This window comes from Danio rerio, chromosome 19, assembly GCF_049306965.1.
Source record: "Danio rerio strain Tuebingen ecotype United States chromosome 19, GRCz12tu, whole genome shotgun sequence".
Lineage (NCBI taxonomy): Eukaryota > Metazoa > Chordata > Actinopteri > Cypriniformes > Danionidae > Danio > Danio rerio.
In genome coordinates this window covers 41,209,877-41,232,973 of record NC_133194.1, presented here as the reverse complement: position 1 = coordinate 41,232,973, position 23,097 = coordinate 41,209,877, and the positions used below count along the sequence as shown (strand labels likewise).

At 37.3% G+C, this 23,097-nt stretch overlaps 1 protein-coding gene across 8 annotated transcripts in view; it reads left to right on the top strand.

The window, feature by feature from the left end:
- The first annotated feature begins 649 nt into the window (after positions 1–649).
- The window catches only part of col16a1 (collagen, type XVI, alpha 1), a 162,270-nt gene continuing 139,822 nt past the window's right edge, over positions 650–23,097 (top strand). For 4 of the 8 annotated variants that reach the window (XM_073931847.1, XM_073931844.1, XM_073931846.1 and 1 more), the window contains exons 1-2: positions 650–824; positions 11,153–11,246. In XM_073931847.1, coding sequence (XP_073787948.1) covers positions 11,171–11,246 — 76 coding nt within the window. In that variant the 5' untranslated portion in view covers positions 650–824; positions 11,153–11,170. Of the gene's footprint in view, positions 825–11,152; positions 11,289–23,097 lie in introns of all 8 variants that reach the window. The other 4 variants (XM_073931845.1, XM_021468177.3, XM_021468178.3 and 1 more) reach the window with 1 other exon arrangement.

The window sequence follows — 23,097 nt, the reverse complement described above, 5'->3', positions numbered from 1 at the left end:
CCAAAGACATGCGCTATAGGTGATTTGGGTGAGCTAAATTGTTCGTAGTGATGGGTTGCAGCTGGAAGGGCATCCGCATATGCTGGTTAAGATATGCTGGAATATGTGCTGGATATGTTGCGGGTTCATTGCGCTGTGTAGACCTCAGATTAACAAAGGGACTAAGAAGAAATGAATGTATTATCATATATGCTTGTGTGGGGGGTTGAATACCCTTACGTTTATTTGGAAGCTGAGCTTGTCTTTTTGAAGGAAGTTATGATATAAATAACATATATCATGATATAATTGACATTAAACAACGATTATTTCTTCCATCCATATAGTTAACCGCCAAAATCGAAACATCAAAACAGAAACCAGACGACTCAGAAGTTCAACCATCAAAATGGAGGTGGTGTGTAATATTCTGCCTTTGATTTTCAGTCACAGATGGCCCGATTAACCCCCAGCGCTGTCTGCTGTCATGCTAATTGACCTCAGACGAGTTCCTGAGCCGTACAATCATAGAAAGAATCAAACAAAGCTGGACTTGTGGGAGGCGGCAGAGGAAAGAAAAGCCTGAGGCGCGTTTCCACACGGAGCAGCTGATGATGTCATCACGCGGAGATTCTCCCGTCGGGGAACGACGGTGAGGGGAAAGTTTATTAAAACAACCGTGAGGGGAGGGGAGAAAGGAGTTGGAGAAGGAGAACTCCCTAGCAAAAAACTTTATCCACGCCACAGAAGAGTCTTGGAAGCTCTTTCAGCAAACTGGATTACACAAAGAACATTTTTCTGTGGATTAATGTTGCCATAATTCAACGGATTAACGATCACAGAAGGTAAAGTTATGTTCGCTTTGGTCCCGTCAAACTGCGTGAATTCTTGCAAATTCCCTGGAGATAGTTTAATCGGTTATTTAGTTATTTAGTAAAAGAGTATGATAAGCCTGCTGCATATGAAGTGATTTATTAATCGATACACTCTATAATTATAAGCTGGTGTTGCTTTTTTGATGTATATCAAATTAATGCAGCTTCTGTATATCGTGGTGTAATTAATTTACTTCATCATTCAAGTGCTTATATTTCACTGTAGTTTTAATTATTTTTAATGTGGCACGTGCTGACTGGTTTAGCGTGCATGATGCAGCTAGTCCAGCGGTTTTTCCTCTTGTACCCTTTATTGCGCTTTTTTACCACTTTGGTTTGTGGCAAAAACTTTTTGACTTGTTGCCCTAATCCTGGCCCCCCAGCGGCAGAGCGACACAGCGCGTGCGCTCAATGTTGAGCTGGGCTTTTTTAATGAACAAGCATTTTTTATTCATTTAGAAAACGCTTTAATTTAAGCGATATAGAAATGCAAACGAGAAATACCAGGAGGCATTCATCATGTAAATAAAGAAGTTCTTGTTGTTCAAAGTTTCAGACGTAGTTTTGAATAGAATAGCCTGTATTTATTATAATAAGGTATGGAAACAATACGAAGAATGTTCTTTCTTGTACACACACACACACACATATACAGTTGAAGTCATAATTATTAAACCACTGAATTATTAGCCCCCTGTTTATTTTCCCCAAGTTTCTGTTTACAGAGACTTTTTCAACACATTTCCAAACATAATAGTTTTAATAACTCATTTCTAATAACTAATTTATTTTATCTTTGCCATGATGACAGTAATTAATATTTTACTAGATATTTTTTTAAGACACTTTTATACAGCTTAAAGTGACATTTAAAGGTTTAACAAGGTTAATTAGGTTAACTATGCAGGTTATGGTAATTAGGCAAGTTATTGTATAATGATGGTTTGTTCTGTAGACTATCGAAAAAAGTATTGCTTAAAGGGGCTAATAATTTTGACCTCCCCAAAAAAATGTTCTATCTATATTTTCTATTCTATCCAAACTAAAACTAATTAGACTTTCTCCAGAAGAAAAAATATTATCAGACATACTGTGAACATTTCCTTGCTCTGTTAAACATTATTTGGAAAACATTTATAAAAAGAAAAAGAAATTAAAAGGGCATTTAATAATTCTGATTTCAACTGTATATACGTATATATTATATATATGCATGACACTGAGAAATATTTCACTATGATCTGTATTTTAAGTAATAATGTTAATAATTAAAATAATAAATAATATACATTTGACCACCCCGATAACAGTCCAAACTATTGTTAAAGCATAATTGTGTCAATCAGTCTGTTCATGAATAATGTCTGAAAGTGGCAGATCTAGAACACCATTAAACACTGTTTACAAGATTTTGATTTCTCGTGAAAAAGGTGTTAATATCTGTATTTAGCCTGAAAATAAAATCAAATTAGATTAGATTGTAGTTTCATCTACAGTATCATTTGAAATAGCTAATGAAAGGGTACTGTGGTTCAAAATACACTAAATATCCCTTAAAAAGGCTGAAAACCTTTATACATTTTATTAATAAACTAGATGTAATTAAAAATAAATATATAAATGACTGAAGCGTGTATTACACAAACTAACTGAAACAGTTGACCCCCCTTATCGTCAATGTATAATTCGCAAATATATAGAGGTGCTCGAGACAGAATGAGAGCTGCTTTTTCCCGTTGCACATCTGGACAAGCTGCGTGTCATAATGAAGCTTGGAAAATGATCGCATCTCTGCTCTGTGTGTGTGCAGAATGGGATGTTTGGCAGCATCTGCAGCTATAAAATGCCACTTTCATTCATTCATTCATTCATTCATTTTCTTTTTGGTTTAGTCCATTTATTAATCTGGATTCGCCACAGCGAAATGAACTGCCAACTTATCCAGCATATGTTTTACGCAGCGGATGCCCTTCCAGCGGCAACCCAGTACTGGGATACATCCAAAAACACTCATTCACACTCATACACTACGGACAATTTAGCTTACCCAATTAACCTGTACCACATGTCTTTGGACTTGTGAGGGAAACCGGAGCACCCGGAGGAATCCCGCGCAAACACAGGGAGAACATGCAGACTCCCCACAGAGATGCCAACTGACCCAGTCGGGGCTCGAACCAGTGAGCTTTTTGCAGTGAATCAACCGTAAAATGCATTTCTTGAAAGTGTGTTCATACTGTACTTGGCAGTTATCCATTGATTTTCCTTCAGCTTTGTCCCTGATTTATCAGGGGTTGCTACAGAGGAATTAACCGCCAACTACTCTGGCATATGTTTAATACCCAGTATTGAGTAACTTCCATACACTCTCTCATTCATGCACACACTCATACATTACAGCCAATTTAGTTTATTCAATTCACCTATACCATTCTATGTCATTGTACAGTGGGGGAAACCGGAGGAAAACCATGCAAGCATATTTAGGACAATTACAACAAACTCTGGTGCAACTAATCTGTTAGTGCAGTTAATCTGAATAAATGTAAACCAGGGCTGTGCAATTAATTTAAATCTAATCGCAATTTGAAACGTTGGGATTAGTTAATCGTAAAAGTTTGCAATATAAATTATATGTATGTAAACAAGAATAACGAATAACATCTGAGGTGAAGTGCTTCAAAACCAGTCCGCTATGCTTCAGAAAATTAAACATGCTTGACTTTCTGCTATGGTGTAGTGAGGCATCATCATCATTAGTTTCAAAGTCATAGACACTGAACAAAAACAGGTACATTTTAAGAGCTGTCGCAGAATTATTTCACAGATTATTTAGCTGAAGCTTGAATTAAATTAAAATCAACTTGAAGTTTGAATTTAATCGTAAATCAAATCGCAATATCCGTTCTAAAAAAATCACAATTAGATATTTTCCCCAAATCACACAGCCCTAATGTGAACGTTGGCATCCAATCACTGATGGACACCAAACAAGCGGACTGAAACTCCAGAAAAGACCATGATCCGCTTCCTGACAAACTTTTTGATTTGAAATATATATGCAGCACAGACCAAAGATATAAACAAAACAAAACAGCAAGATGAGGTGTGACAAGATGACACTCTAAAAAGGACAGAATGCTTGAGCAAAATATTTTATTTATTTATTTATTTAGTTTTGTATAAATCAAACTTGCCTATTCATTACAGGCTTCATAATTGTGTCTTATTGCAATAGATCTTTGTATATATATGTAACAGTTGAATTCTGGGCACTGTTTTGGCTTCTTTCCACAATTGTAAACTATTTGGAGGTTTTCAACCAGTAAAAATAACATGCCACCATTACACACCTCTTATAAGCCCATTCAGCCCAGCTCACACCATTATTTTGGATGTTCAACAAAATATTCAGCTAAAAGACAATAATATATATAAAAAATGTTGTTTTTTGGGTGGAATGGTGGCTGAGTGTTAAGCACTGTCACCTGACAGCAAGAAGGTTGCTGGTTTGAGTCTCAGCTTGGTCAGTTGTCATTTCTGTGTGGACTTTGCATGTTCTCCCTGTGTTTGCGTGGGTTTTCTCCGGGTGCTCCAGTTTCCTCCAGTTCAAATACATGTGCTGTAGGTGAACTGAATAAGCTAAATTGACCGTAGTGTATGAATGTGTGTGAATGTGAGAGTGTATGGGTGTTTCCCAGTACTTGGTTGCAGCTGGAAGGGTATCCACTGTGTAAAACATATGCTGGATAAGTTGGGGGTTTCTTCTGCTGTGGCAACCCTTGATGAATGAAGGGACTAAGCTGAAGAAAATGAATGAATGAATGTTTGTTTGTCTACAACAAACAGACCAAGAGAGCAAGTGTGAACACCCCCTTAAGGACAGTTTTAAATGCATCCCCTACATTTTTACATTGGATAAAGACCCTAATTCATTCAAGATCTCTTTTAAAACTTTAAAAACTCAGCACACTCTCTTCCTTAGGTACACAGGAGAGTTTTTTCCCCCAAATAAACCCGTGGGAGTGGAAAAATGCATGGTTTATCTGATGATAAAACCATCTGCTGCTAATGCAGGGGGAAACAAGGTGAAGAGACATTTGCAAAGAAATACATGGACACAGACTATTCCCATTTGCCAGATTGGCACAGATTCCCATCAAGAATTAAACTTGGTTTTAACAAACCAACATTCAAACAAACCAGCTCCAGCCTTGAGTGAAAAGAAAGACATCAGAAAAAGAAAAAAAAAAGGTAAATGCTCCTTTGAAAAAGAATGATTGCAAAACAGCTGTAATTGAAGGTCAGTGCCGCAGACATGATTACAAATGCCACAGACCCGATTATAAATCTCTCTGGATTGCTCTCCGCTAGTGTTTGATGTGTCTCTCGGGTTCTCAGGTATAGCTGTAACCAAATGCTCTGTTCTTTCTGGAACATTGGGTATATGCATGCATCCACAAGGAAAAAAAAGCATTTTCTTACTTAGAGTTTTTGGTAACTATTATATAATAGAGTTGAATTAGTTAATGTCAGTTCATACATTTATTAGCATGAACAAACAACGAACAACACATGTATTACAGTATTGTGAATTAACGTTTATAAAGTGATTCATGGCCAACACAGTGGCTCAGTAGCACTGTCCCCTCACAGCAAGATGGTCACTGGTTCGAGCACCCACTGGGTCAGTTAGCGTTTCTGTGTGGAGTTTGCATGTTCTCCCCTTGTTTATGTTGGTTTCCTCCGGGTGCTCCGGTTTCACCCACAGTCCAAAGACATGTGGTACTGGTGAATTGAATAAACTTAATTTGCCATAGTGTATGTGTGTGAAGGAGTGTGGATGTTTCTCAGTACTGGGTTGCAGCTGGAAGTGCGTCCACTGTATAAAACATGATGGATAAGCTGGCGGTTCATTCCACTGTAGCAACCCCTGATTAATAAAGGGTCTAAGCCGAAAGAAAATGAATGAATGAATGAAAGAGATTCATTGTTAGTTCATGCCAACTCGCGGTGGATCATTACAAGCATGAATTTGGATGTTAATAATGCATTTGTAAATGTTGAACTATGATTAATTAATAACTGCTGTACTAGTTTTGCGTTAATTATTAGTTCATGCTAGTAAATACATGAATCTTATTGTAAAGTGTGGCCAAGTTTTTTTGTGTCTAGTTTTTTAGTTCAAATATGTAAACATTATTTAATCAAGAAGCATAGAAGCAACACAAAATATTTTATTTTCAGTAATAATTGGTCAAAATGAGAGGCATTTCTTTTTAAAACAAGCTAAATTATCTGGGGTAAGGACTATAATCTTATTTTTGGTAGATATAAGTTTATTTTACTTGTCTATTAAAATCAATCAGGTGAGTTTACTAAAATAAAATAGAGTTATCTCCTTGCCTAAGTTAACAGACTATGTGCGTAATTATAAAGTGAAGTTAAGTCAATGGGTTTAATGACTTCTTTTAAGTAAAATCAACGTGTTGCTTTTAAGGCAACAGGTTTACTCACTTTTTTCTTTAAAGTAAAATAACTAATCGCCTTTTACAGTGTACCCCAAATTAAGTTTGTTTAAAGAAAAATCCAACCCAGGCTCATTCGGAAAACGTACCGCTATATACATTTTTGGAGAATGCCAAATACATCCCAGAAACTACGATTTTAATTGCAGAGGCTGCTGTCGACTGACTGAATGACTGACCGATTGACTGACCCACCCTCATCCTTTTTAAAACCCAACCAATAGTGTTTTCAAAAGCACTGATTGACCCTTCCACCCACTTCCCTAAGCCCAACTGACAGTTTTAAAAAACAATCTAGAAGAAAAGAAAAACTCTCACCTGATTTTTACCACGGTTTCAGATTTTACCACATTCTCTCCCTGTTATTTACTTGTTTATTTAATTTTTAGGCTTCGTTTTTTTTTGTCTTGCTCACTTTCTGGAACTAGTTTTTGCTGAACTCAAACCCCGTCATTGTGGGCAACTTTTTTCTGTCTCAAGTCCACCAACGTACATATCCATATAAGCAAAAAAAGGAAAGGTGTCATAACAAACGCAGCATTCGTTTTAATGATAAAGTTAAATAATAAAGTGCATCCATACGTACTTCTGGCTACACAACGACTTGTACACACTTGGACGCTTTTTGTTTGCGTTTATGCTCAGCTTTTTTCGAGATGTTTTTCCGCATTCAAACCCAAGTGTTTCCGCATTTCCACTGATGTCGAGCAGATGAGTACGCAAAGTTACTCCTTGACATTAGATGGCGCTACACAACTTTAAGCTTCTTGTAACACAGAAGAAGACAGACAGTTGACACGCTTGTTGTTAAATTTACTGGCGATTCGAACAAGCATGGATGGTGAAGTGATAATTGTTTACCAACCTTGTTTGCAATAAGCAGCTCCACGTTCATATCGCCTCTGGGCATCTTCTTCAATGTGCACTTGCATTGACAGTTTTGCTCTTGAGCGCCTCCAAGTGCTGTTTACTGTAACTTCAGCTGCTCCGTCCATTTGAACAATAATGAACAAATCTGATTGATGGAGAAAGTTTTGATGTGGGACTTAATTCGTGATCTCCAGAAATGTAAATAGGGCTACGTTTTCAGAATGAGCCTAGGTTGGGAAAAATCACTTAATTTTAAATATTTGTAGTATTAAATTTAAACTTGTTTAAAAAATGCTTCTTGGTATTATTTAAATATCTGGACTGGAAAGCACAAAATCTTTTGCTGCAATGCGATATTTAACTTTCTGTTTAACTTTGTAGGCTGTGTGTGATGTCCCGTCATTAGTCCGTCACAGCAGTGACTCTTTTAGAACCCTCCATTCCTAAAATATTGCATTTTAGAGCCTCTCATAACCCGGTGATTAGCTGACAGCACTGTGTGCATATAATAGGAATGAAAATACTTCTTGTTTGCGCTGTTCAGAAGAGAGCGAGTGAGTTTAACGCTCCCTCTTTCCCCAAGCTCTCAGGCTCTGACATGAAAACAACACTACGCTCCTTCCTGACAGCCTCCTTCCTGTCAGCGGTCTGCAGAACAAAATGACTGTAGACGTTTCAACAATAACTAATTACAGCGCTTGTTTATTAAAAAAAAATGCACATTGTCATTTTTTTTTAGCCATTCTCTTAGATGGTCCGTTTTTATTTATTTATTTATTTTTTTGGGGGGGGGGGGGGTTGTTTCCGCACACATAGATTGACTGTAAAGCTCAATCTTTCATTTAAAAAAACTGGTGCATTTGTAGCCCACATACAGTACTTGATTCCCCCAACTAACGCTTTTGTCATTTCGACTGTAGACATTCACTTCAGATTGCCGGGCACTGAGCCAAAACCCAATGCGAGAGAGACTCTTTCCTTTATCTGCACAGTCCAGCTGTTCTCCTTGCACGACAAACAAAGTGAAAAGAGAACAAAACAAGCACAAGCTTTAATTTCCATTCCTTTTTTTTTCTGTGCGTGAAAGCAAATGGTAATGAGAAATTGCCCGGAGGCATTGAATACAGGTAATGGAGTATCTCCGTCTCGCTCACCTGAAATGGATGCTGTCTTGTTTACAAAAACGCTGTTGATTTCGCGGAGAGAAGTGAGGTAGAGCTTTTGTAAATAACTGAATTGGAATGATAGAAACAGACATGCGGGCAGCCGGTGAAAGAATGTAGAGTGTTTCTCATCTTCAGGTGATAGTGTTATTTTTTGCACAACAGCTTCACTTTCGGTGTTTCAGCTGATATTGTGCCTACAGGTGCTGTGACCTCAGTTTGAGGATGCAGATTAGGTGTTGCCTGCACAAACATCACCGGCGGCATGAAATTTACAAGAAAGCCTTAAAAAGGCCAAGGAGAAGACCTCACCCCTCAGGCTTTCTGACTAGTACATCAATCTGACAGGTTCATGTTCAGACATGCCTGTGAGGGTCACTTTGAGAAAGCAAGCATGCCTGTAAACAGGGACGTGAGGTGGTTTTGGTTCTGTGAGCAGATGTAAACACGTTTGAGGCATACTTGATAGTCCATTTGGTTTCATGTGAATCTTGCAAGCAGCAAAGCGTGCTGAATAAATATGGATCACTGCAATAATGGTTCAGTTGAAATCAGAATTTTTAGACCTGAATTATTACCCTCTCTGTATATTTTTCAACACATTTCTAAATATAATACTTTTAATAACTCATTTCTAATAACTGATTTATTTTATCTTTGCCATAATGACAGTACATAATATTTTACTAGATATTTTTAGGATGCTACATAATTTAAAGACTTAACTATTTTAACTACACTGCAAAACCCAACAGTTAACTTTATCAAATGAAATAACTGTAAGTAACTCAAAATTGACTGAAAGTAAATTCTACTAATTTGAAAAGAGTTTTGAACTCAGTGTTGAAGGTAGTGAGTTAACTAAATACCTCATTACTTTAACTTAAATGGAGTAAGTTCACAGTACTCATACAGATTAGTTTTTTAACTCAAATGGTTTGTTGCAATTGGTTACCTCAAACGGTTTGAGTTGCCTTAAACCAACTGAGTGCTGTAAAACTCAATAAGTTGAGTTATTTTTATTTATTGGGTTTTACTGTGCTCAAATTGCTTTGGTTTTGCAAATGGAGTATGTTCACAGTACTCATTAGGATTAGTTTTTGAACTTAAATGATTTGTTTTAGTGACCTTAACTTTTTGGGTTTTACAGTGTAGGTTAATCAGGCAGGTTAGGGTAATTAGGCAAGTCATTGTATAACAATGGTTTGTTCCGTAGACAATCAAAAAAAATTTATGAGGGCTTAAGGGGGCTAATAATTTTGACTTTTGAATAAAATGTTTTACTTAAAACTGCTTTTGTTCTAGCCAAAACAAAACAAATAATAAAAAAATGTATAAATAAAAATATTATCGAAAACATTTTTGGGGATTGTTACTTTTGAAAGTAATGCATTACAATATTGAGTTACTCCCAAAAAAGTACCTAGTTCCATCACTTAGTTACTATTTATAGTAAGTAAAGTGTTACGTTACTTTTGCGTTAATTTCTATTACCTGGCTTGATCTTTTCCAGAACTTTTTTGTTCTTTTGATTGGGTTTAGGGAAGTGGGTGGACAGGTCAGCTGGTGCTTTTGAAAACACTATTGGTTAGGTTTAGGGAAGGAGGAGGGTGGGTCAGTTGATCGGTCAGTCAGTCAGTCAGTCATTTAGTCAGTCAGTTGACAGCAGCCTCTAGTGGATTTACGTGAGAACAGCAGGCCCAAATGACACTTGAGAGAGAAATCTGAGATCTCAAAAAGCATACACAGCCGCCTCTGGTGGATTCACGAAAATAAAAACTGCAAAAAAAAAAAAAAGGAGCTATCTGATTTCAGATAATAATGAGAAATGTTAATTAAAGGTGCAGTAGGTGATTGTCTTCAGAAACATTTTTTGTTGTGCTGGTTGAAAGTCTTTTCACAGTCCAATAGTAATGATTACAGTAAATGATCTAAATGTGTTTATATGTATTTTTATATTCTGGGTAAAGCATAAAACTAAAAAATGTTTATCCAATTAAATAGAGTCGGACAGTCATCTCCCTTAATTCCGATAGGCAGGTCAGACTGTCAGCAAATGTAGATGTAGATTAATAAACAGGGGAGCTAATAATTCAGGGGGGCTAATAATTCTGACTTCAACTGTATATCACACAATGAAATATACATTCCTTTCATTCCCAGTGTGATGCATGTCCTTATTGACTTAATTGTTGGATTTTTTAATACAAAATTGGATTAAAAAGAAAAACTAACCATTTATATTTTAAAACAATAACTGGATGCCACTTCAGGAATTATCATTTTGCATTTTTAAAAAGACTAACAGGCAATATCCAGCATACACTGCATTTTTCTTCTTTTCTGATAGAAATGACACTTTTACTGAGAGGGACAGATGGACACTACAATAATGATAATCATCAAACGTCATGGCTTACAAAGCTTTATTGGAAATGCCTTGGATCATTACCACAATTTATACTCTAAAAATCACCCATCCAACCTAATAGGCACCATTATTAATCTGGCCGTTAACTGCTGAATTGATTATGACTAGTCCCACATGCTTTTTTTTACACTTTCTGGCAATTATTGCAGATGTACAGTATGGTATCAAATGTTAAAAAAAAATGGCAGCCTTTGAGAATGTGCTTAAAACAGTATTTGTTAATATACCTGTTCACTGAATTTATCTTGATCTGCTTGTGTAGTTTCCTTCTCAACTGTTCACCTATTTCTTTTTATTTGGCTGTAGGAGCTGAAGGAGGGAGTCATGAGGGTCGTCTGCTCCTCTCTGGTGCTTCTCACCATCTGCCTGGGTCACTGGGGTCAACTGGCTTCAGCTGAGGGTGAGGGCCTGGTCTCCAAATCAAAGGATGAGTTTGTTAAAGGCTAGTTCAAAGAGCTACCAGTTTGCATGTTTAATTCATACCACTTCCAAAATAATGTTATGAATTTTTAAAGGAACAGTTGAAAGAGTAGTTCCGACCATAATTAATATTCTCCCGTCATTTACTCACATTCATGCCTTTTTAAACCCAAAGGATTTCTCTCTTTTTTGGTCTATGGAACATAGAAGATGAAAGTGTAATGGCCACCATTGTCAACCCCTATGGACACTGACACTATCATGCTTTAGAAAGCTGCATAAAACTATTTATCCTGTGCATTATGTTACCAATCATATCATTTCTTATGTTACAATAAAGACTACAACCAACTCGAATAGATCAATGAATTTAAAAACCAGTTTGATTGATGAAGCATTCAGTTTGTTAAACAGATAAAGTGATTTATAATTTTACATTCATATTTTTCATGCATTAGGCAGATTTCTTTTGCATTCACGTAAACACTTCTTCAGTTCCTGCATTCCCTGAAAATCAAGCCCATGCCTTTGGCATTTCTAACGCCATGCTGTTTTGTTTGAGGTGCATTTATCCACTATCATATGGCTTCAGAAGATGTGGAATTGTTGTTTTGTGGTTACATGTGGAATGCTGCGTTCACACCAAACATGGAATGGCATCAAGCGTGAGTGATTTACATGTTAAGTCAATGCAAACGCGCGAATAGACATCCTGCGGCACAATACGTGCGAATGGCACGGTGCGAATGACATAAATTGTGCAAAAGGCGCGGCGCGAATTAAGCGTTTTGCGTGTTTGACGCGCGTTTCATGCGACTTGCTTGAATTCGAAAGTCTGAACTTCAGCGGACATTCGCACCGCATTAACCAATCAGGAGCTTGCTCTTGTGGGGGCATGATTGTGACATACACCTGTTGTTGGAGTCCCGGGGGAAATCCTCCAGCCTTCACCGACAACAGTTTATCAAACTGGGCTGGGCTCAGTCGGAAGCACCGCTAAAAGCCTTCATCATCCAGGTTAAGTTTCTGAAGGAGTTTATGAGCTCACAGAGATGGATTCACCTCTGAAATGATCTAGTGGACTCAGATGCGGCCCTAAAGGAATCGACGCTGTTTTTCAGCCTTCATAAAGCACAAAAACTGTTATTTTCTCAATAAAATCCATGTTAGATATTTAGCTATGAAGCTAGAGTCACCGGGCAGACAGAAGCCCTGCCCATCACGTGAATCCGCGTCTGTTCTGATGTGAATTTGACGTGCGAATGCAACGGATTTGACGCGCGAATTAAGCAGGGATTGACGCGCGAATGAAGCGAGTAAACTCAAATGTTCACGCGGCTTTTTACGCACAAACAGCGCGATTCATCCACGCGTTCCGCGTCTGGTGTGAACACAGCATGAGACCATTGTTTTCCTTCTATACACTAAAGCTTGAAAGTCATCATTATGATTACATGCACAAGAAGCATCATTCTTTAGTTTAAAATATTGAATTCACTCTTCTTTGGAAGAAATAAAGTCATAGGTTTTGAACAACATATACAGTTTAAGTCATAATTATTAGCCCCCTGTATGTTTTTCCCCAATGTATGTTTAACGGAGAGAAGATTTTTTTTTTTTCAACACATTTCTAAATATAATAGTTTTAATAACTCATTTCTTATAACTGATTTATTTTATCTTTGTCATGATGACAGTAGGGTTGGGTTGATAGATGATGCCATTTCTGAAAAAACCTCCTTCCACACTACACTGCTGAAAACGCACATCATGTGACCACACACAAACACAGACACACACTCTGGCATGCTCTGCAGTGTAGGCCATGCGCTCACAGTTTATCAAGGATGTACTGCTGGATTGTGTCTCACTATAGTTGTTTAACGTGATATTTAATTAATCTTGTCTATATCTAAAAACTGTTCAGTCTTTTGAATCTATCAGGTAACGTGTCACAGCGTCAGTACACTGCTTCAATCTTTCACTTTCACGCTTGTACTTACTAATTTTAGTGAAAACCTCAGATACAGTTGGTTGGTTGCTGTTGGTTGTGCACCTTTTTACCACCCAAGTTTGTCGACGCCATTATAACGACACAGATCACTCTGCCTATTCATGCCAGAGTCTCGTGAAAAAAAGTGATTGACAGGTGGTAATTTGTGTGTAACTAATACTTTATTTATTTATGATTTGGTTATGGATAAAACAAAGACCATGTGGGTCAGGTAGTTGAAATGGTAGCCTACAAATAATTATTCGTTATGAATGAATGAATGAATGAATTATTCATAAATAATTTATTCACCGCTGCCTACGACGACAATGCCATCGTCCATCGCTATGTCTCACATTAGATATTGTACGATGCCAAATTGGTCGACATCACCCAACCCAAGATGACAGTATGTAATATTTTACTAGATACTTTTCAAGATACTAGTATTCAGCTTTAAGTGACATTTAAAGGCTTATTTGGGTTATTTAGAGTAATTAGCATACCTGCCAACACCAGTTTTTTCCATCAGTCTCCAGTATTTCAGATCCATCTCCCACCATCCTCCCATTTTGTTATTTCTTCCGGAAAACTCCTGAAATTTCACCCCACCCTTTGTTCTTAGCTTTTTAGTACAGTCTGTAACACCCCGGGTTGGCAACTTTGGTATAGTACTTATTCGATTGCATCAACCGCCCAAAACCCGTTCCATATTACACTTACTAACACCACAGGACAGTTACTAACCTGGTTCTCAGCTGTGTTATTCAGACAAACACACACCATTATTTTGGAGGCAAATGTTGGCAGGTATGGTAATTAGGCAAGTCATTGTGTAACAGTTTGTTCTGTAGACAATCAAAAACATATTGCTTAAGTGGGCTACTAATATTGACCTTAAATGGTTTAAAAAAAAATAAAAGCTGCTATTATTCTTGCCAAAATAAAACAAGTAAGACTTTCCCCAAAAGAAAACATATTATAGGAAATACTGTGAAAAATGACTTGCTCTGTTAAACATAATTTGGTAAATATTTGAAAAAGGAAAAAAAAAATCACATGAGTGCTCATAATTTTGAATAAATGTGTGCTGTAATGCTGAACAAGCAGTATTTTGAGTAAGCTAGCAAAACTTGAATCTAACCAAAGTACTCATTGCTCCATATTTTACAACTTCCTTACAACCCATGTACTTTTATAAGGTCTGGTAATGCTTAAAATGAAAAAAGAGCAGGGTATAAAAAATAAAATCCTAAAAGAACGACGAACTGTGGAAAATGGCTCAGAGATTAAAGTGTGATGCCATGCCTTGTTCTCTAGACTGCCAGAGCTCAGTCCCAAAAGTACGGCTATGGAAATTTGGGAGCTGTCCATTTTCCCCCCTTACTTTTTCTCACAGTAGTATTGCAGTGAGACTTTGAAGGCAGTTTTTTAAATATAATTTTTTTGTGCAGTTGGCTCATTTTTAAGATGTTTGAGGAGTTTTGAAGTCCTTCACAACTTAGGGATGTACAATATAATGTATCAGTGATCATATCAGTATCAAATGATAAATCATTATTTTTAATATTAGCTGTCCGATAAGGAATAAGGTAGATATATATTAAAGGGGACCTATTATGCAAAAATCACTTTTATAAGGGGTTTAAACACAGTTGTGTGGCAGCAGTCTGTATATATAACCAGATTTTAATGGTAAAACTGCATTAATTTTATTTTTTAGAATTACACTTCATGAAAACAGTCTGCAGAAACACTTTGATTGGCATTTTCACTTTGTACATGTCATCAGATGGTGGAAGCCCCGCCCATTAGTGACGTTCTCTCCTTCATTAGCATAGGACATTAGTCTTGTTTATGAATCTGCCACTATGCTGAGGCATAGGCATTTGTAACCCCACTCCTCATTTGAATTTAAAGCGACAGTGACCAAAATGGCGCAATTAGAGTCAAAGCCTAAAAGGGGCTGTTTCAAGAAGTCAAGGAGTTTCAAGGTCCTCTGTAAAACCAATAAATGATTTATTATCTCCACCAATTGTACCACAAGTTGCGAGTCACTGGTTTTAATTGATGCCCTCTATATGATGAAACATTAAAATTTTAATAACGTTCAATAACTTACTTTTTTATTTTTGTGCCAAAATTTGTATATTTATGTATTGAAACTCCTAGATAAGATGACATTAAATTGAGATCAGTTCTCTTTCTGTTCTGAACAGCAACCAGAGTTCTATCTCTCTTACTGACAGCATGATTCCGCATGCTCAACTGGCCGAAAATCCTCCAACAGAGTTCAACTCATTGCTGACAGAGTGCAACACACTGTATAAACTAAGCTGACCAATGCTCAGTGACAATTGGTGTTCAGTGTTTGACTATCGGTTTGCCAGGGCACTAATGTGAAGAAACATAGGAAGCTGTACCTGTTTAGAGTCAGAATTTCTGGTTTTAACTCTGTAAGGACTTGTTCTCTATCATCCATCATCACTTTATTCTCTTTCAACTTTTTTTTTTGCACTTTTGCTTGTTAGGCTTTTCTCAAGCTGGGTCTCTGTGGGGTTTTGAGGCATGGAAGAGGAATGTCAACACTTCTAGTCTTTTATTGTATTATATAATAATGCTGTTTTATCCTGTTATTATAAAAAAACAAGTCTGATTGAATGTAGCCACTTCTTTCAAAACATTAACACCTCTGTTTTCTTATATTCTTTCACAGATTGAAAATATAATTATGCTTCCATTCTACAGTTTTAGGCTAAACATCTTTAGAAACATTTGTGCATGTAGTCATTAAGTAGACTTCACAACAAGAATAAATATAATGATTATTATAATTTTTCCTTCGGCTTTGTCCTTTTATTCATCAGGGGTCACCACAGTGGAATGAACCGCCAACTTATCCAGCATATGTTTTACACATTGAATACCCTTCCAGCTGCAACCCAGTACTAAGAAACATCCATACACACTCATTCACACTTATACACTATGGCCAATTTAGTTTATCCAATTCACCTATAGCGCTTGTCTTTGGACTGTAGGGGAAAACAGAGCATCCAGAGGAAACACATGAACATTGGAAGATCATGAAACTCCACACAAAAATGCCAACCGACCCAGCTGGGACTCGAACCAGAGACCTTCTTGCTGTGAGGCGACAGTGCTAACCACTGTGACACCAGCAATTTTTATTTTATCTTTGTAAATTTAAAAGAATCTACTCCCCAATTATAATGATAATGGCAAAGGAAAAAAACACAACCCAGGCTCATTTTGGATATGTACTCAGATCTACATTTCTGGGGACAGAGAAATGTGTAACTGGAGGTACGTCTGCTCGCAGTTTTTGTTTTTGCAAATCTACCAAAGGCCGCTGTGTAAGCTTTTTGATGATCTCAAATTTCTCTCGTGCATCCTCTTCTTGTGTAATTCCACCAGTAGGGGTGTAACCTCGGTGTCCTGGCCAAATTGCCTCCATCAGCCCTTACCTATCATGACCTCCCAATCATCCCATTCACCGAATTGTCTCTCCACTCTCCCTATAGTTGGTGTGTAGTGAGCGCACTGGTGCTGTTGTCCTGTGGCTGTTGTTGCATCTTCCCATTCAGCTTTATTTGTATAGCGCTTTTACAATGTAGATTGTGTCAAATCAGCTTCACATGGAAGGTCATAGTAAATTGGAACAGTGTAGTTCACTTCCAAGTGGATACTGCACACTAGTGGTGGTGTGGAGAGACCTCCCTCATGATTGTAAAGCATTTTGGGTGTATGTCCATACATGATCAATGCGCTATATAAATACACATAACATTATATAAAACATATGCTGGATAAATTAGTGGTTCATTCCACTGTTGTGATCCCAGATTAATAAAAGGACTAAGCCAAAAAGAAAATGAATGAATGAATGATATGGGAGATTCGCTTCATGTGACAGATCATAATAGTATTGTTATAGTCATTGTTTTTGAACTGAATAGGTTTTTGAAGTGAACATTAAATCTAAACGGATGCTATTGCTTGCTTGATGCATGTTTAAAAAATATATATATTTACTTGGCTTTTCGCATGAATCTGATTTTTATTACTCCTATATAACTTTTCCCTCATGCATTTCTGTTCTGATTGCACCATTTACCATTTCATCACCATGTGAAACTGCGCTCAGAAGTGTTGCATGATTGCATGAGCTAACAAACTAACCCCACAAAAAAACCCTTTTCCCTGCATTCATCCACCTCCAATTACCCCGTGCTTGTGTTTCACAGGGTAGATGGCAGGTCTCTGGGATGTCTTTTTCTCACCCCCAGCTGTGCACATCCCAATTGACTTTCTCCTTAATGAGTTTCTCCAGGCCAACCGAGACCTAAAAATACACAAACACAATATGCAATCAGGGACAAAATAGAGCAGAGGCCGCGGGAGTGATTCTGAACAGGAGTACGATGCGGTCTTTCACATTTATGTGCCTTGAAGATAATGCTAATGAGGAGACACTTTGACTGAATCCAGGCAAGGTGATATTGTTTGTCTTCCAACTTTTTACTTTTACACTCTTTAAAACAGATGTGTTTTTATATCATTATTTTGGAAGGTGAAAGAGTTTTTGAGAACTTCAATAGTGTCTAAGCAGCGTGTACAGTTGTGTATCTCTAAATTAAAAGAAGGCTAAATCTGAATCCTAAACCTCATTTCAGTAACTCCTGCCCTTTCTGCAATGTATTTGTTTTTCATGCGTTGGAAATGCACCTCTCCCATTTCTTTCTGTCCATTTGTACTGCATCCAACATGAGGCTTAAGAGATGTGCTTGTTCGCTTACCATCTCCCCAAATCTTAATATGTTGCAGACCGGAACAATAGTAGGGCTGCCCCCAAATAGTCGACTAAACTTTAGTCGATATGAAGAGGGCTTGGTCGAATACATTTTCATTAGTCGGTTTGTTGCAAAAAAAAAAAAAAATCACGTGAAATTACGCAATCAAGGGCTGCGCAGTCAGTGTATGACATCAGCAACGAGAGATCAACGCCTAACGCCTAAACGCCTCCACTGTATCCCTTCCACATCCACTCCATCAGAGCGCATCTTTTCAAAGGCCAGCTTCATTGTGAACACGTCGAGAAGCTCCCTTCTTCCCAGCAATGTGGACAAGCTGGTGTTCCTCTCACATAATATGAAAAAAATTAAATCGAATTGAAAGCTTAGGTAAGAATGCTTAATTTCCTTTTTGTAGTGTTTCTGTTTGCTATCCGTTAGGCTATATATATATATATATAAAAAAACGGGTTATTGTATTTTTATATCGGGTAGGCTATACAAATAAATAAATACATTTTTTTTTTTTTTTTTTCGTTTTTATATAATGCAGATTTTTTTTTTTATTCTGTTAGAAAAATTAGTCTGATGTTTTGAATTTGTTGTTTCAGGTCAAGACTCATCCGTCGTCTTAATGGCAGTTTGTGGCTTTGCTCTGATATTTTTGATTTGTATTAGTGTTCTTTAAATTATTTGTTCCACATTTTGTCGTAAATATAGTTGTTCTAAACAATTCAATCATAATTAGGCTGTTAATTTGTTTGCTGCCTTCTTTTTTTATTCTAAGTTTTGGCGTTGTGCGATGTGCATTTATTAAGTTGTTCGTTTTTGGTTAATTTTCCTTTTGAACAACATAAAAATTATATAAATTTAATTTTTCCACTGTATTTTATACCAAACTGCGTTTTTGCTACAGTATTTATTTTTGTATTTATTTATTTTTTTGCCTAGTTTTGTACTAGGCCTAAGTTGCTAATAAGTTTATTTAATTTATTTTAAAGAACGAATTTTAGTTTATTTTATTAAAAACTTTTTTTTTTTTTGTTTGTGTGACATGTAACTGTTACAGTTTGTATTTTTGATAATAAATTATTAAAATGCACAGGCAGTCTGATTGCTGTTTTTATGTCATAATTAGCCTATAACGTTCTGGTCACTAATTTTTATGTGTAAGCACTGTATTTAAACGCTTTACTATTCCGTTTTAAGCGCTTAATTTTTGTTTTGAATGCGCTAATATCATGCTTTAGCATTTTCTGTCACGTGGAAGTGTTAAACTTCAACTTGGACTATATTCCTAGTATATACGCAAGTTATTATATTAATATCATAAATGAACGATTATTTGATTAATCGCTAAAATGCAGGAATGTTAGTCGACTAGGAATATCTTTAGTCGGGGGCAGCCCTAAACAATAGAAATATTTTGTTGTGTTATAATGAGTAATATTTGCTTCACTTGCTCTTGCAGTTGGCCTTTGAAGTGTGGTCGCCAGGTTTCTGGGATGCAAACCAGTAACATTTTGTAGTTCATTGGTCAAAGCAGTATTGAAATAATTTTTAAAAATTCATTAATTAACCCATTATGTTTCCATATTTTGTCATATGTCATATATATATTTGAGTACAGTGAACTCATTGTCATGTTAAAAAAAAAACAGTCTGAGATAATTCGCGCTTTTTGACATGGCGCAATGTCCTGCTGGAAGTAGCCATCAGAAGAGGGGTACACTGTAGTCATAAAGAAGTGGACATGGTCAGCACTCAGCAGCAATACTCAGTAAGGCTGTGATATTCCCAATCCTAATATTCCCAAAGTGTGCTAAGAGATAATCCCCTACACTATTACAGCACCACCAGCCTGAACCATTAATACAAGGCAGGATGGATCCATGCTTTCATGCTGTTGATGCCAAATTCTGACTCTACCACCTAAATGTCGCACCAGAAATCAAACTCCTCAGACCAAGCAACATTTTTTTAATCTTCTATTGTCCACTTTAGGTAAGCCTGCGTGAATTGTAGCCTCAGTTTGCTGTTCTTAGCTGACAGGAGTGGCACCCGGTGTGGTCCTCTGTATCCCATTTGCCTCAAGGTTGGACGTGTTGTGGGTTTAGAGATGCTCTTCTGCATATCTCGGTTGTAACGAGTGGTTATTTAAGTTACTGTTGCCTTTCTATCAGCTCAAACCAGTCTGGCCTTCTAGATAGTTGTGCCTGAAAATTGTTGTTTTTTAAATGGAGTATATTTTGTATATTTTTTTGTTTGTAATTTAAACTGTGAACATGAAATCAAAATGATTCTCTTGATGTATGTTTAAAATATAATGACAGCCTTTTATGATTCACATTTTTATGTGACTTCAAAATTAATCCAGGCACGGTGATAGGTGATATGTTTTTTCTTTCAACTTATTTTTTTTTTACTTCACCCTTTTTTTAAACTGATGTCTTTTTATATATCTTCGGAAAAGTGAAGGAATTTTTATTTCCAAGAACGTCAGAAGAGTCTCAGAGCCTCTAGTGAAAGCAGCCTGTACAGGTGCATATCTCCAAATTAAAAGAATGCTGAATCGTAACATCTGAAATCCTAAACCCCACTCCACTTCAAACTCTAACTCTTTCTGCAATGCTTGATGACGTGTCTGTTCTCCGTGCGTTTGAAATGCACCTCTCCTCCTCCCGCATTCAACTTTCCATCATTGCCTCGGGAGCGAGAGCCGCCTCCAGCTTTCCTATCTCCTCCCTGACATCTCCGCATCTTAATCCCGCCTTTTTTGCTCTGTGTGAAAGCTGAGGGTCTTTGTAGAACGGAGAAGAAAAGGGATTTAGCCGAGTCTGTCTGATTTCAAAAAGCGAAAATGCGAGAACAATTCAAAATGAATTCTTTATCTGTCAGATAAGTTTTTGTTGGAGACATTTCCCCCCTATCTGGATGTGCTGAGTTAGCTGTGGAGAGATTCAGGTGGTGTAGATCTAAAAAGAGCTCTTTGTAACTTGACAGGGGAAGAATACGAGTTGGAAAACCCATCAGCTGCTCTCCGGTGCCACTAGGAGCTCGACGAGACTCTGAGCTGCTGCTCTCTGTTATTGCTTGAGCTCCTCGTACTCATCTGATCTCTGAACATCTAAGTGACAGTTTCGCTACACTCCGGTAACTCGCTAATGCACTTTGATTGATACGCGCATCTTTGAGCCAATCAAACTACGCTGATTAAAAACTCTTCTCGTCTCAGACGTGCTTCTTCAAAAAAAGTTTAGTTTTTTCAAACGTCTTGACCTAAACTTTTTCAGCTTTGTTGTTGATCATCAAAAAGACAATGGAGGACATACATAATCATAATGCTCATTCAACATTTTCAGTGGGGTTTTTATAGCAAGAAGTTGATCACAGATTTTACATTTATTTTTTTTGTCACTTCATTCTAAGGTACAATTAAAACCATTAACTAAGACTTTTAGCTCAGTGATCTCCTAATTTTCTGCTTATTAATAGTAATTAAGATAGAAGTTGGGTTCATTCATTCATTCATTCATTCATTCATTCATTCATTTTCTGCTGCTTTTCTGGGGCCGGGTCGCAGGGGCAGCAGTCTTAGGAGAGAACCCCAGACTTCCCTCTCCCCAGACACTTCCTCCAGCTCCTCTTGGGGGATAGACATAGTCCCTCCAGTGTGTCCTGGGTCTTCCCTGAGGCCTTCTCCCGGTGAAACAGATGACCGAGCCACCTCAGCTGACTTCTCTCCTTCATGAACCGCCACCTTATTGTGTTGGAGGGGTTTGATTGCCTGAGTGTTCCTAAGAGCTATGTCGTCGGGGGCTAATGCCCCTGGTAGGGTCTCCCAAGGCAAACAGGTCATAGGTGACAGGTCAGACTAAGTGCGGTTCAAAAACCCCTCATGAGTTCAGTGACATCAAGGACTGTGACGTCGCCCGGTATGGCGCAGCCGGGGCCCCACCCTGGAGCCAGGCCTGGGGTTGAGGTTCACATGCGAGCGCCTGGTGGCCGGCTGGGCTTAGCCCGAAGGAGTGACATGGCACCATCCTCCCGTAGGCCCACCATTTGCAGGAGAAGCGTAAGGGGCCGGTGCATTGTGGAACGGGTGGTGGTCGAAGGTTAGGACCTTTGACAACCCGATCATCCGGCACAGACTGAGTGGTTTAGGTATTGGGGAGGAATAGGGTTAGAGATGTACAATAAATTCATGCAGAATTTGTTATTTTTACTGAAAATATTTACAGTAGTAATAAGTACTAACTCACTAACAGCCAATATCGCAATAATAGCCAGGTATATATATATATTGCTTGTTAGTTTGATTACTGTTGATTTCAAATGCAATAAATATGTTTGTATAAAACTTGTAATAACGGTGCTTATAATTAGTGGGTGCGCCTAAATTTTGGCTGATGCGCCTAAATTTTTTAAGTTAGGAGCACCGGTGCTACCAAGCTAAAAGGTTAATTTCGAGCCCTGCCAATGTCTAGTCATTGTCATATTCATTATTATCATATTCATCAACTGCTGCAGTTTTTTTTTTTAAAGTGTATTTAGGATATACTTTTTTGAGCTGAAATTCTGTGAATTAAACTGCCCCCCCCCCCTCCCCCCAAAAAAAAATGCTAATCATCAGGATAAGAGTTGGCTCACTATAGAACAAACATGATTGATTTTTATTTTTATTTTTTATTTTAGCATTTATGAGGAAAAAGCTTTGCTATGGATTTGACAGCTTTGTTATGGATGTGAAATTTGTGTGACTTTGGTACATCAAATAAAATTGTTCAAAAACATTGATTGAGTAATTTTTGAATATGTCTAAAGTACTGGAAAATAATTGCTTAAACAAAAAATGTAGAAACAGTTTCGGTATTTTGTTAAAAACGACATTTTTTTTCATGGCAAGGTTTACATTTGCATAGAATTGCTCATATATAAAAGAAAATCAAACACAGAGAGTGTAAAAATCCTTTTGTATGAGGAACTTCTTTCTTTCGCCATTCATACACATCTGCAGCTGACGT